This window comes from Bos taurus, chromosome X (assembly GCF_002263795.3).
Source record: "Bos taurus isolate L1 Dominette 01449 registration number 42190680 breed Hereford chromosome X, ARS-UCD2.0, whole genome shotgun sequence".
Taxonomy (NCBI): Eukaryota; Metazoa; Chordata; class Mammalia; order Artiodactyla; family Bovidae; genus Bos; species Bos taurus.
This window is the reverse complement of record NC_037357.1, coordinates 91,654,455-91,667,525: the sequence shown is the minus strand read 5'-3', so window position 1 is coordinate 91,667,525 and position 13,071 is coordinate 91,654,455. Positions and strand designations below refer to the sequence as shown.

The following is a 13,071-nucleotide window of genomic DNA, read 5'->3' as shown; positions in this document are numbered from 1 at the left end:
TTGTTTTTAATTTATTTATTTTAATTTTGGCTGTGCTAGATCTTCATTGCTGTGATCGGGCTTTCTCTAGCTGTGGTGTGTGGGGGCTACTCTCTAGACGTGGTACACGGGGCTTAGTTGCTCTGTGACATGTGGAATCTTCCTGGACCAGGGATCAAACCTGTGTCCCCTGTATTGGCAGGAGGATGCTTATCCATTGCGCCACCAGGAAAGTCCTTCATATATCTTACATGAGGTTATATCCAGTGCTTGTTTTATAATTTCAGGATTAGATGTATATGTTTATGATACAAGCAATGATTCAAAATGTGCTCTTTGCACAAACTTATGATGGGGTATTTCCATTTGTATTGATAGTGTTTATGGTCCACCTTCAGGGAAAAAAAGTGCATTTGGAAATCTCCCTTGCACATCTTTCATTTACCACACTACAGTGACTTGGGAAACTGTCAAATGAGGTCAGATCCCTTGTTCATTTGATAATTTAGGTAGAAGACTCATGAATATATTTATGCAAATAGCCCTGGAGGCAGAATAAGGGCTCTATTAGAAATATTCAAGATTAGATGAGGATTCTTAAAATGTTTTTAAAAATCTATTACCTTGATTTAATGATTCATTGACTCCAAGGTATTCACTCTTAGGTGATCCCTAAAGGGAAGATCTGGAGAAAGGAAATGGCAACCCACTCCAGTATTCTTGCCTGGGAAATCCCATGGACAGAGGAGCATGGCAGGCCACAGTCCCTAGGGTCACAAAAGAGTCAGACACAACTTAGCAACTAAACAACAACAAAGGGAGGATACACAATGGAACAAGCACAGGTTTTTTGATTTACAGACCTCTCAAACCTCTGTTTTCTCATTTGTAAAATGAGGTGGTTTTGACTATTAAATGAGATATGTCCCAAATTTGCTAAGTGTGCTTATTGTTAGACATCTCTAGTGACCTTCACAACGAACTTGCACTTGGGAAATCAGGCTGGTTTAGAAATGGGCCCTGGTTCAGATTATAGTTAATACAGATGCCTTTTGGAGTCCAGAAGACCTGGATTTGTATTCTAGCTTTGTGAACTTAAGAAAATTACTTATTAGCTTCAATTTCCTTATCTGTAAAAATACTTCAGTGGTAGTATTTTGAGACTAAGTAAAAAAAAAAAAAAAAAAACAAACAAAACATAAAGGGCTTAGCACTGTGCCTGGCACATAGTAGGTTTGCTCATATAACAGTAACAACTCCTGAAGGGACCTTACATATCACTAAAGAGAAGAGGAAACAGTCATAGAGATGTAACAAAGCTGAACCCAATCTGCAAGTCAACAGGAAGTCGGCTGGGGAACGATTGAGTATTGGCTGCAATGATAGATGATGTAAAGTGAGGTTCAGAGATGAAAATATTTAAGTTGGGGGATAAAACACCATAAAACCCATTTAAAATGTGCCATCATTAATGAGCATTATATAAAAGAATGAGATGACATAATTAAGTCTGTGACTAAAGAATTTAGGAGGAGCTCAAGTAGTAGGAGTTGAAGAAATACAGAAGGTGGGTCTTAAGACAGGAGCTCAAGACACAAATGAAGTACAGCATAGATGATAGTCTGAATAGGAAGAGGACTTTGGGATAAATAGATGAAGAATTAGAAAAGACTAGCTCACATGCATGTTACAAATGAGGAAATAGACTCAGGAATTTAACCAGTATTTGTAAGATTTCTCCATTCCAGCTCAGAGGTTCTTATCCCTGTTTGCATATTAAAATCACCCCGGAGGTATTTTTAAAAATTAGTGCCTTGGTTGCACAACAAAGTGAATATACTTAACACTACTGAACTGTATGGCAAAAACCACTACAATATTGTGAAGTAATTAGCCTCCAATTAAGAGAAATAAATTAATTTTTTTAAATGGTTAAGATGGTAAATTTTGTGTTGTATTTTACCAGAATGTAAAAGAAAAATAGTGTCTGGGCCCCATCCCTCTATTTAGTATTGTTTTAAAAAGCTCCCCAGATAATATATTAGTATCATATTAACCTAACTAGGGTTGAGAACCACAGTCATTGTTTTCTTTACTAAGCAAATGACCTCCCTGCTATTATTGCTGGTTTAAGAAACAGAAGCCTCATTAGACCTTCTAATGAATTATTTCCTATTACCATTATAAGCTTACAGCCTCTCAAACAGCCCCAAAGATTTGGGTAATAAAGAAGGCTAAGTGGGGCCCTTACAGAAACTAAACAGCTAGTCAACTACTTAGGTGGAAGATAATAAGATTTAATCCAATGTGACCTCTCCATGCAACCTCTTTATGCTTCTCTCTACCTTTCACTTTAATGATTAAGATTTGTTAGGTGCTTACTGTGCCAAACACTTTATTATATCATTAAATCTTCACAAGCTTCTGAGGTAAGTATCATTAACATCTCCTTTGTAAGCTCCTTGACTGTCTTGAGAACTCTTTACTCCCAGCCTAGTGTTATTCCTGGCACATAGTGGGCTTCCCTCATGGCTCAGATGGTAAAGAATCTGCCTACAGTGTGGGAGACCCGGGTTCAATCCCTGGGTCGGGAAGGTCCCCTGGAGAAGGAAATAGCAACTGACTTCAGTATTCTTGCCTGGAGAATTCCATGGACAGAAGAGCCTGGTGGGCTAAAGTCCAGGGGTCACAAAGAGTCAGACACGACTGAGTGACTAACACTAACTTAACTAAAGTGTTATTCCTGGCACATAGTATGTACCAAATAAATCTGCTGAAAACTTAATGAGTCTATGTTTCACAGATACATTAAGGGCTCAAGAGGTTAAATAACTTGTTGATGTTATATAGCACGTAAGGGGTTGAACAGGTTTTGGAGCCCAGATCTCAGCTCCAAAGCACACACTTTAACCACTATTCTGTGACATTCACTGTCCCTTTTTATTTTCAGGGCTTTGGCCTCTGTTTACTGTACTCTCTCTATGGCCTATATTTAGCATAAAGTTTCTCTTGTGCTCTATGTTTCTTGTTTTTAAGTAACAGAAACCCAATTTGAACAAGCTTAAACAAAAAGAGGAATTTATTATAAAGTTGCTGGTATCTGACAAAACACAAGGATAATGCAGATGGCCCTTAGGAACAAATAAATTAGGTGCTGAAATGAAGCCAGGATTTATCATCTTTCCTCCTCCAGCTCAATCCCAAATTCTCTGGGAAGGTACATAAAGAATGGCTTCTGATGCAACCATGAGAGTAAGGTAGAGAAAAGGGTAGCAGAGGGGTATAGAAGAGACAAAATAGATGTTTACATACAGTCCTCCTTTTGATTGCCCTATAAACACATATGCCATTTCCCCCATATCTACAATTCCAAAATGCCCACACCTAACAATCTATGGACAACTGCCAATCACATGCAGCTACTGCATCCAGAGCAACAACATGGCATGGACATGCCCCTTCTTCATCTAGTTCAGTGCAATCTAAATGTGGATCCTGCAACCTCTTTATAACTTGACTGCCACCAATAGATCTAACATGCAATAATAGAGAAATATTTAGATTAACCACAAAGTTTCCTATTAGGAAAGCAAAGGGGCACACCTTTATCCAGTCACCGGTCCGAGTATACACCATTCCACCTGGATAGGAAAGAAGGAAGGAAATAAATTACAGGTGTAGAAAAACTTATGAGAGTCAGTTATACTGATGGTCCTTCTTGTTTTACCAGTCTGTACTTGGGCCTTGGGATTGCTCTAGAAGAGCAGTGATTCTCAAACTTAAGAGTACATAAGAATCATCTGGAGAACTAGTGCAACCTGCAAAAACACTCAACACAAACACTCCATTCAAACACCTGCACTAAAGAGACTAGACAAAACTTGGCTTCTAGCCTTTTAAGTCTCTCAGTTCAGTTCAGTCACTCAGTTGTGTTCAACTCTTTGTGACCCCATGGACTGCAGCACACCAGGCTTCCCTGTCCATCACCAAATCCCGGAGCTTGCTCAGACTCACATACATTGAGTCGGCGATGCCATCCAACCATCTCATCCTCTGTCATCCCCTTCTCCTCCTGCCTTCAATCTTGCCCATCATGAGGGTCTTTTCCAATGAGTCAGTTCTTTGCATCAGGGGGCCAAAATATTGGAGTTTCAGCTTCAACCTCAGTCCTTCCAATGAATATTCAGGACTGATTTCCTTTAGGATTGACTTGTTTGATCTCCTTGCAGTCCAAGGGACTCTCAAGAGTCTTCTCCACCACCACAGTTCAAAAGCATCAGTTCATCAGTGCTCAGCATTATGGTCCAAGTCTCACATCCATATATGACTTCTGGAAAAACCATAGCCTTGACTAGACGGACCTTTGTTGGCAAAGTAATGTCTCTGCTTTTTAATATGCTGTCTGGGTTGGTCATAGCTTTTCTTCCAAGGAGCAAGCATCTTTTAATTTCATGGCTACAGTCACCATCTGCAGAGATTTTGCAACCCAAGAAAATAAAGTCTGTTGCTGTTTCCATTGTTTCCCCATCTATTTGCCATGAAGTGATGGGAACAGATGCCATCATCTTAGTTATTTGAATGTTGAGTTTTAAGCCAACTTTTTCACTCTCCTCTTTCACTTTCATCAAGAGGCTCTTCAGTTCTTCTTCACTTTCTGCCATAAGGGTGGTATCATCTGCATATCTGAGGTTATTTATATTTCTCCTGGCAATCTTGAGTCTAGCTTGTGCTTCATCCGGCCCGGTATTCCACATGATGAGCTCTGCATATAGGTTAAATAAGCAGGGTGACAGTATACAGCCTTGACATACTCCTTTCCCAATTTGGAACCAGTCTGTTGTTCCATGTCTGGTTCTAACATGTTCTAATATGTTAACATGTCAGAGTCTCTGGGATGACCCAGTTTTCATCTGGAAAAGCTTGGGGCTGTAAAAAGAATGTGTAGCTTGTTCTAGCTGACATCTGACAATAGACTCCTGACCTCTCTTTCTTAAGAGTGTTTACCAAAAAGGGCTTACAATTATGAATTCTTCCCCTGTGTGTGTGTCTCAAGGACCAATCCTTTGAAATGTAATCATTATGAAGGCTAGGGCCTCTGTCTCTCAGGAACTGTGGGAGGATATAATACTGACTTCAATAATTGCCAATGAGCATACACAGCTAGCCTAATTGCATTTACACTGGCCAGCCCTTTGTAATTTTTCCCTTTCCTGCTTCTACTTGAGCCCCGCCTCACTCCTCCTCCCTCCTCCTCCCTTTAAAATGCTGTCACCTCTGCACAAATGGAATGGAGCTCTGCTCTTTCCCCTACTGTCAGTAACTGAATAAAATCTGTTCTCACTGCTTTAACTAATGTCAGCCTTTGTTTATCTTTGACACCACTTAAATCACAGATTGGCCTTCCTCAATGGCTCAGCAGGTAAAGAATCCACCTGCAAAACAGGCCACAGAGGATCGATCCCTGCGTCAGGAAGATCCCCTGGAGGAGGGCATGGCAACCCACTCCAGTATTCTTGCCAGGAAAATGCCATGGACAGAAGAGCCTGGCAGACTACAGTCCATGGGTTGCAAAGAGTTGAGACACAGCTGAAGCAACTGAGCACACAGACACAAACCACAGATTACTGGCCTCACCCCCAAGAGTTTCTGATTCAGGAGGTCTGGAATGAGGCCCAAGAACTTACATATCTAACAGATCCTAGGTGCAGATGTGCTAGTCCATGTACCATACTTTGAGAATCACTGCTGGCTCATGGTCGCTGTTCACTAAATATGATTTTCATCTTCAAAACCTCATAGGACTGCTTGTTGATTTCATTTGAGGGGACTCACAATGCTAATAAGTGCCAAGAATCTAATCAACTTATGCACTTTGAATCTTTAGATTTGCTAAACAGAGTAACCTGACTCATTCTGTTGCAGCTCTATTTCTTATATCTGTACCTAAGGACTTGCGTCCTTCTCCCTGGCATTCTGCTCAAGGTGTCCAGTTCAGAGCACAGATAGAAAACAGTAGGCTGATTTAAAGGACGTGACGCTTCTCTTTTTTGACCTGCTCTGGGAATGTTACACTTACCGACTTTCTCTTGTATTTCAGCTGAATGCATGTACAGAGGAAGAGATCTTCACATTTGGGGGCTTTGGCTTATATAGATGGCTTCCTTGGTGGCTTAGATGGTAAAGAATCTGCTTATATAAATAACCTCATTCCAACTGCCTGGATGCCAGTTTCCTAATTAGTGAAATATTTGAAGTGAGACAGAGTTCTACTACTATAAGTCAGCAAAGCCGATGAATATCTGAACGTCAACAGTTGCCAAACTCTTGATATATGCAGAAGGGCTGCTGTTTTTGAGTGTCAAGAGCAATAAGCAACTATTTCATTGCCAAATAACAGAATGCAAACTCCCAATTAATGATACGAGAGATCTCCAATCTCTGCCAGTCCTACAGTTTAGGGTTTGTAATTTGACATACCCCATTTCTGGTACCAGTTCTTGAATTAATATTTTTTGGTCATGAGTAGTTTCTAATTCAATTCTACCTTAAAAATAGTAAGGGTATGAGACTGCTTCAGAGAAACCAAGGACAAGAATATCTAAAGAATGATCTAAAACCTGGGACTTAAACATGATGAAGGCTTCCTATTTCCCATCTCTTTTCTGAGTCTGCATCTTTCTTCCCTTCCTTCAGACCAGCATCTTTTACTTTTGTTCATCTAATGGGAAAATTGACTGCTGATAGTGTCCAAGATTTAAATTTCAAGAAAAACTGGTCTCTTTGGTCCAGTTTCAAATTTCTAGAATGAGATTCTGATCGACCCAGCCTGAATTCATTATCTGCCTTTGACCCAGTCAGCTATGGTTATGGTTAACATGACAGTTTTTGTTATAACTGTAAATGGGGAGAGGGTTAATTCTTAGGAAAGGAGGGCTGAGTAAACAATCATTTAGGTATCCATTATACTAGAAAAACCTCTATTCTTTCCATCCGCCATCCTTTCAAGGCACTATTCTCTCTTTCACTGCTTGTTTTCTCAAGAGTTATTTATGTGCATTGCTTCAATATCTACTTATTCTTTGCCAACCTGGCTTGTTCTATCTCCATTAGTCTTTTATGATGACTTTCTTTATGGAGTTTGATGCTTTTTCAGCTTTTGCATCCCCATACACTTTTCTCAATGGGCTACTTGTCCACGGGGCTGCAAAGAGTCAGACACGACTGAGTGATTAACACTGTCACACTTTTCTTGGGCTTCCCAGGTGGCACTATTGGTAAAGAACCCGCCTTCCAATGGCAGGAAACGTGAGTTCCATCCCTGGGTCGGGAAGATCTCCTGGAGGCAGGCACAGGAACCCACTCCAGTGTTCTTGCCTGGAGAATCCCATGGACAGAGGAGCCTGGCAGGCTAGAGTCCATAGGGTCACAAAGAGTCAAACACAACTGAAGCAATGTAGCATGCACTCACACTAGTCTCAGACTTCATTTCACCTGGACTACTCTTGGGTTCTGCACTTTTGTGTTCTTATTTAGCCTGCTTTTATCTCCTGCCTTGTATTAAATTCCAAGACAGATCTGACTACTACTCACAGAACAGAATTAATCTTCTTTGCTACCCTCCTCCTATTGAAACAGTGGGCTCTAAAAGCCAGTCAGCCAGCCAGAAGACTGGCACAATATCATAATCAACCAAGGAGAATGCTAAAAATAGTTTTTTCAAAAGATGATTCTGTACTGTTAGGGGAAAAACTGAAACCGCCTGCCCTAGCCAGGCAAGATAGTAGCCACTTGCATGAGTTATCTTAACAACAGGAGATTCCTGGTAAGGACCATGAAACTAACAAGCTACCACCAACCAGAAGAATTCAGGAAAGGTCAAAAAGAGAAGATGCCAGTCCATATGTCCTACCAACCTCCCAGAATCCTAACTGCACTCCATCTTGGCTGAGCAATTCACACAACACCAGTAAGAGCCCAGAGTCAGAATGATTGGCCAGAGACAAACTGGAAACTAACCCCATCACCATAAACTCCAAGGCTGCGAGCTACGTGGCAGAGCACTTCTCCTGGGTTCCCTTACCCTATTGTTCTCTGCTCTGGTGCCCTTTCCTGATAAAGCCTCTTGTTCTGTCAGCACATGTCTCCTCAGACAATTCATTTCCAAGTGTTAAACAAGAGTCCACTCTCAGACCCTTCCTTCATTATGTCTGGAATTGGAGCCCTTACTGCTATTTTCTCAAGAGCTCCCCAACAAATTAATTCATAGTGGTTGCAAATAAATGTCCTAACTATATGACATTGTAGCTCAAAGAGTACCAGAAGGGTACAACTTGTAGTTTAATTTGTGTTGATGCTCATCTCCCTAAACAAAGAGATCCCGAGTACATTGGATATCCCATTTCACTTTGTCTCTGCATTACCTTGGGCAAATAAATAATATAAATCTCACTGTTCATAAACTGGGGCCAAAAAACTCTTCCTCAAAGAATTACCTTAGCTAAAAAGTTATGTGGCTTATTACAGAACTAAGGTTATTTTACAACCTAAGATTATATTGTTATTGTTATCCAGTGGCTCAGTCATGTCCAAATCTTTGCAACCCCATGGACTGCAGCACGCCAGGCTTCCCTTTTACTATTTCCCAGAGTTTGCTCAAATTCATGTCCATTGAAGTCGGTGATGCCATCCAACCATCTCATCCTCTGTCCTCCCCTTCTCCTGCCTTCAATCTTTCCCAGCATCAAGGTCTCACAGAAATGGTGGTGGTGATCACTTTTACCTTTCATATGTGTCCTTTTCAATAATGTGCTACCCACGTTATTCCTTCCCCCCAAAGGAAAATTCTTCCTTCGTGGGAATCTTATAATACTTAAGGTGAATTATAATAATCCACTTTACTTCCTTTCCCATGATGCATCACTATCCCCCAAACTCCTTTTCCTGGGAAAGGCGATGAACAGCCTGAAGCAACTCGGTGGATGTAGAGTTGGAGTGCAAATCCTAAATGCCTATCACGCCCCGCCCCTTGATACCTAGTGAATACAAGGGTAGACGAAGGTGGTAATTTAGTTCCAACTCTTTATCCTGAAGCCTTAGAAGAGAATACAACTCCCAGGATGCCCCGCTTCCCTGCCCCGCCCCCGCTACTCCCCCACCCCCGCCTCCGACTGGAAAGCGTGTACCACAGAGAAGAGGCAATATGGCTCCCGGAGGTGGCAGGAAAAGGCTTTACCCCTTTTGAAGCGGTGAAGAGCGGCGGCAGAGGAATACAAAAGTGACTAGAGCCTGTCATCGATTTTATCCTCCCAGCCTCTCCTGAGTCCGGTCGGCCTCTCCCCTTCTCTCCTCCCAAATCCAGTCAGCTGTCTCCTCTTCACCCCGCCCTCGTTCCCTCTCTAGCTCACCCTCCCCTCGGGAATCCTTTCCCCGCCCCCTCGCCCCCCGTGGAGTGCGCACGCGCCCGCCCCCAGCTTCGCGCCCAGATCGCCGCCTAGCTTGCTCGCGCAGCCGCCGTCTCATCTGCCCACCGACGAAGCATGGGCGTCCAGGGCTTCCAAGAGTTCCTGGAGAAGCGCTGTCCTGGGGCCGTGGTGCCCGTGGACCTCCTCAAACTCGCGCGCACGGTCTCGCGCCAGCAGCAGCAGCACCAGCATCGCCAACTGCCGCCTACGGCAGCCCTAGCGCCCGGGGCTCCACGCGCCGCCAGGGGCTCTGCGCCTCAGCAACCGCCATTCCCGCCCGCCGCCTTGGGCGCCTACTCCGGGGGCGCGGGGCCTACTCGGCACCATCACCCCGCTCACCACTTCCACCATCACGGCCAGGCGCACCCCGGCCTGCACCCGCCGCCGCCGCCGCCGCCGCCGCCCCCTCCGCTGCCCGGGGCCCGGGTGCTTGTGGACGCGGGCTCAGCGCTGCCGCGGCTTTATGGCGGCTACCAGACGGATTGGGTGTGTGGCGGCCAATGGAACGCCATGCTGGGCTACTTGTCAGCGCTCTGTCAGGCTTGTGCCTATCCCGGCGGCGACGGCCTGGAGCTGGTGGTCATGTTCCCCGGGGGCTTGGGTAAGGACCGGCTGGCCGAATGGGGCCGTCGGTGCCAGGCCGAGCGGCAGACAGCGCAACTGATCGTGGGACACGTGGGCAACAAGGGCACCCCTCCTCCTCGGGCCTGGTTCCTGCCACCGGCCTGCCTGAGCCACTGCGTGAGGCTAGCACTCATCCGCTTCCGGGTCAAGGTGAGGGAGGGGCCGGATCTTAAATAACTCGCCCCACACCTATTCCCTCAACTAAACACCTAACCACCCACCCACTTACCTTTCTCCCATTTACCCACTCACCGCCCAGTCAGCTAACCCACTTGCCTAAGCACCCTTGATCATTTTATCCATCTACCCAACCCTTCATACCACCCCCTACTGATTCGCTCACCTGCATAACCACATCTCTCTGCCCATGTCCTCCCAATAACCCCCTTTACCCAGTTGGCCTATCTCTGGATTTTAGCAGAATTTCTTTTGTAGCTCCATCTTTCTCCTGCTGTTTTCTGCCTCAGGCTGAAATGCCCTTTTCAAATTTTACAGTTGACATCCTTCTGTTTCTCTTTCCAACCCTGCAGCAGATCAGTTAAACATGTTAATTGAACACCTTTCTTCTACAATTTTTCCCCGAATTTTGAACCATTGCTTCTTTTGCACCCATCTGTCCATTCAACCATTTTCATTTCAACCTGTTTCTATCTCATCCTTCCTTAGCCTAAACAAACAAACAAACCGACTGGTTCACTTTACAACAAGTATTAACCCACTAAGAGTAAGGTGTTTAAAAGACATGTGAGACATGGTTCCTGCCCTTGGAAAATCAGAATATACACATGAAACATTTATTCAATGATATAAATGTGTTATGTGATTACGCTTTATGGTAAAGATTGTAAGTATAGTACTTGTTTGGTGTATGTGTGTTGGGGGGCAATATTTGGGCTAAAATGCTCAGAGGAGGCTTTCTTGAAGTTGGACCTCACCTGGATCTTTTAAGAATGAATTGGATTTGAATTACTTGCAGGCTTGGGAAGAGGCTTCTTTAAAGGAGAGAAAGAAAGTGAGCAGAAGCAAATGGGAATATCAAGCATGTGAGGCCTCATGGGGGCCAGTCTAATCTCTGCATTGGGTCACTGCATATGGAGAGGCCTGGAGAACAGCTTGGCAGCACCCCCCAGTTCTTGGTACAACTGCTGTTGCTTTGTTTCTTTCCCATACTCTTAAGTTTCAAGTTCCTACGTGTAGGGAATAGCAAGGCTTGAGAATTAAAGGAGTTGGGCAGGAAAAAAAAAAGTAGTACAGGGTTGAGTAGGACAGAACCACAAACCTATTCCCCAACCAAGGCTCTTGAGGATGTACACACAGTCAGAAGACGACATGGAACTGGAATCATAAACTAAGGAAATGGTGCTGGGTGGAGTAATGAGGAGGGGAAAATCTCAGCTGAGAGATTGAAAGACCCACGTAAAGAAACTTGCAGTGGTCATACAGCTTTTGGCTGAAGTCTAGTCATGCTAGACTTCTTGTGCTCAGCATCTAATACGTGCCTAGGCTGGGTAGATTATAGCTGTTTTTAATAATTTTTTTTTAAATTCAATCATAAGCTATCTCAATACAAAGTGGAAGAAATATATATATCAGACTCCATTTGCTTGCCTTCCTGACGGGGCATTTTTTCAGTAGTTTGTCCATTCATGGCCATTCTTTCCAGTTTGTTTTCACTGCTACCACTCCATCTTTAAGGACTTTTTACCTCATTGTCATTAACTTGGTTGCTGTCAACAGTGACTAAGGTTGATGGAATGCTCACTGTGTGCCAGCTGCTAATCTGGGTGCTTTATCAAATGAAAATTATATCATTTGATCCTCACAATAACCTGTGAAACAGTATTATCGTTTTTCAAACTAGGGAACTGAGGAACAGGAGGTTTAGGAACTTGCCCAGAGTCACCTGGCAATAAATGGCAGAGCTAGGATACATGCCCAGGTGATCTGGCTCCAAAGCTCATGCTCTTAGCAACAGTGCTCTAAGATGAAGCCTTCTAAAGTGCCAGATTAAATCATTTCCATATTGGACTAACATCTTCTCTGGCTTCTGGGTAAAGACAGGTTTGGGGCTGTTTGTTGTTATTTGTTGAGTACCTATAGGCTAGTAATATGTTGATTGCTGAGGATTCAGAGTGAGGTCAGGGGATCACTACCCTCAAGAAGGTTAGATTTTAGTAAACGAGACAAGCTGAAAACAAAGTTGCAGATACTGTGAGCTAATTGCTCATGATTGAAAAATATGGTCCCTGTAGGGAGTATTGGTTAATTCTGGTTGAGAGTGAAAATTGAGGGAGGTTTCACAGATTGGTACTGAGCCTTGAAGAGGTCTGGAAAGGGTGGTTCAGAGAGTGGACACAGATGTGGAGACATAAAATGGCCTTTAAGCTCTGAATAGATTTTGATTAGAGGTTGGCAGGGTAGTTGAACGCTGGGTTTGTGGTTTTCCAACTTCTTTGTTCATGCATATCATCAGCAAACATTTTTGAGAGGCAACCCTAAAATGACCTACTAAGATTCTTCAATACACATAGGCTCACTTTTAAAATCCCAGCAGTTCATAAAAAATATATCTTGGATTGGATAGATGGATTCCCTGGTGGCTTAGATGGTAAAGCGTCTGCCTACAATGCGGGAGACCCGGGTTCAATCCCTGGGTTGGGAAGATCTGGAGAAGGAAATGGCAAGTACTCCAGTACTCTTGCCTGGAGAATCCCATGGATGGAGGAGCCTGATAGGCTACAGTCCATGGGGTCGCAAAGAGTTGGACACGACTGAGCGACTTCATTTTCACTTTTTTTTTTTTTTGCAAAGCAAATGTAGTAAACATGGTAAAGTCTCAGTCGTGATTAGTTTAATGTTCACTATGAAATTGTTTGAACTTTGCTATATGTTTAAAGTTTTTTGTAACAAAATGTTGGGGGGAAAATTTCTCAGTAGTCATAAGCACTACTGTTTGCAAAATATGTCTTGTTTCCCATGCTAGATTATAAACAACTCTTTGATCTTT

At 43.4% G+C, this 13,071-nt stretch overlaps 1 protein-coding gene and 1 long non-coding RNA gene across 7 annotated transcripts in view; one reads left to right on the top strand and one right to left on the bottom strand.

Moving 5' to 3' along the window:
* Positions 1-3,040: 3,040 nt before the first annotated feature.
* Positions 3,041-9,410, bottom strand: LOC132344323 (uncharacterized). Its single transcript, XR_009493575.1, has 2 exons — positions 9,212-9,410; positions 3,041-6,211 (listed from the first exon to the last, which is right to left on the bottom strand). It is a non-coding gene; the product is annotated as an uncharacterized lncRNA (long non-coding RNA).
* Positions 9,411-9,496: 86 nt separating this feature from the next.
* Positions 9,497-13,071, top strand: part of FAM120C (family with sequence similarity 120C) — a 145,520-nt gene continuing 141,945 nt past the window's right edge. For 5 of the 6 annotated variants that reach the window (XR_009493573.1, XR_009493574.1, XM_024988789.2 and 2 more), the window contains exon 1: positions 9,497-10,214. Coding sequence is in view for 4 of the 6 variants with exons in the window: in XM_024988789.2 (XP_024844557.1) it covers positions 9,516-10,214 (699 nt within the window). In the remaining 2 variants the exon portion in view is untranslated. The other variant, XM_059883785.1, reaches the window with a different exon arrangement.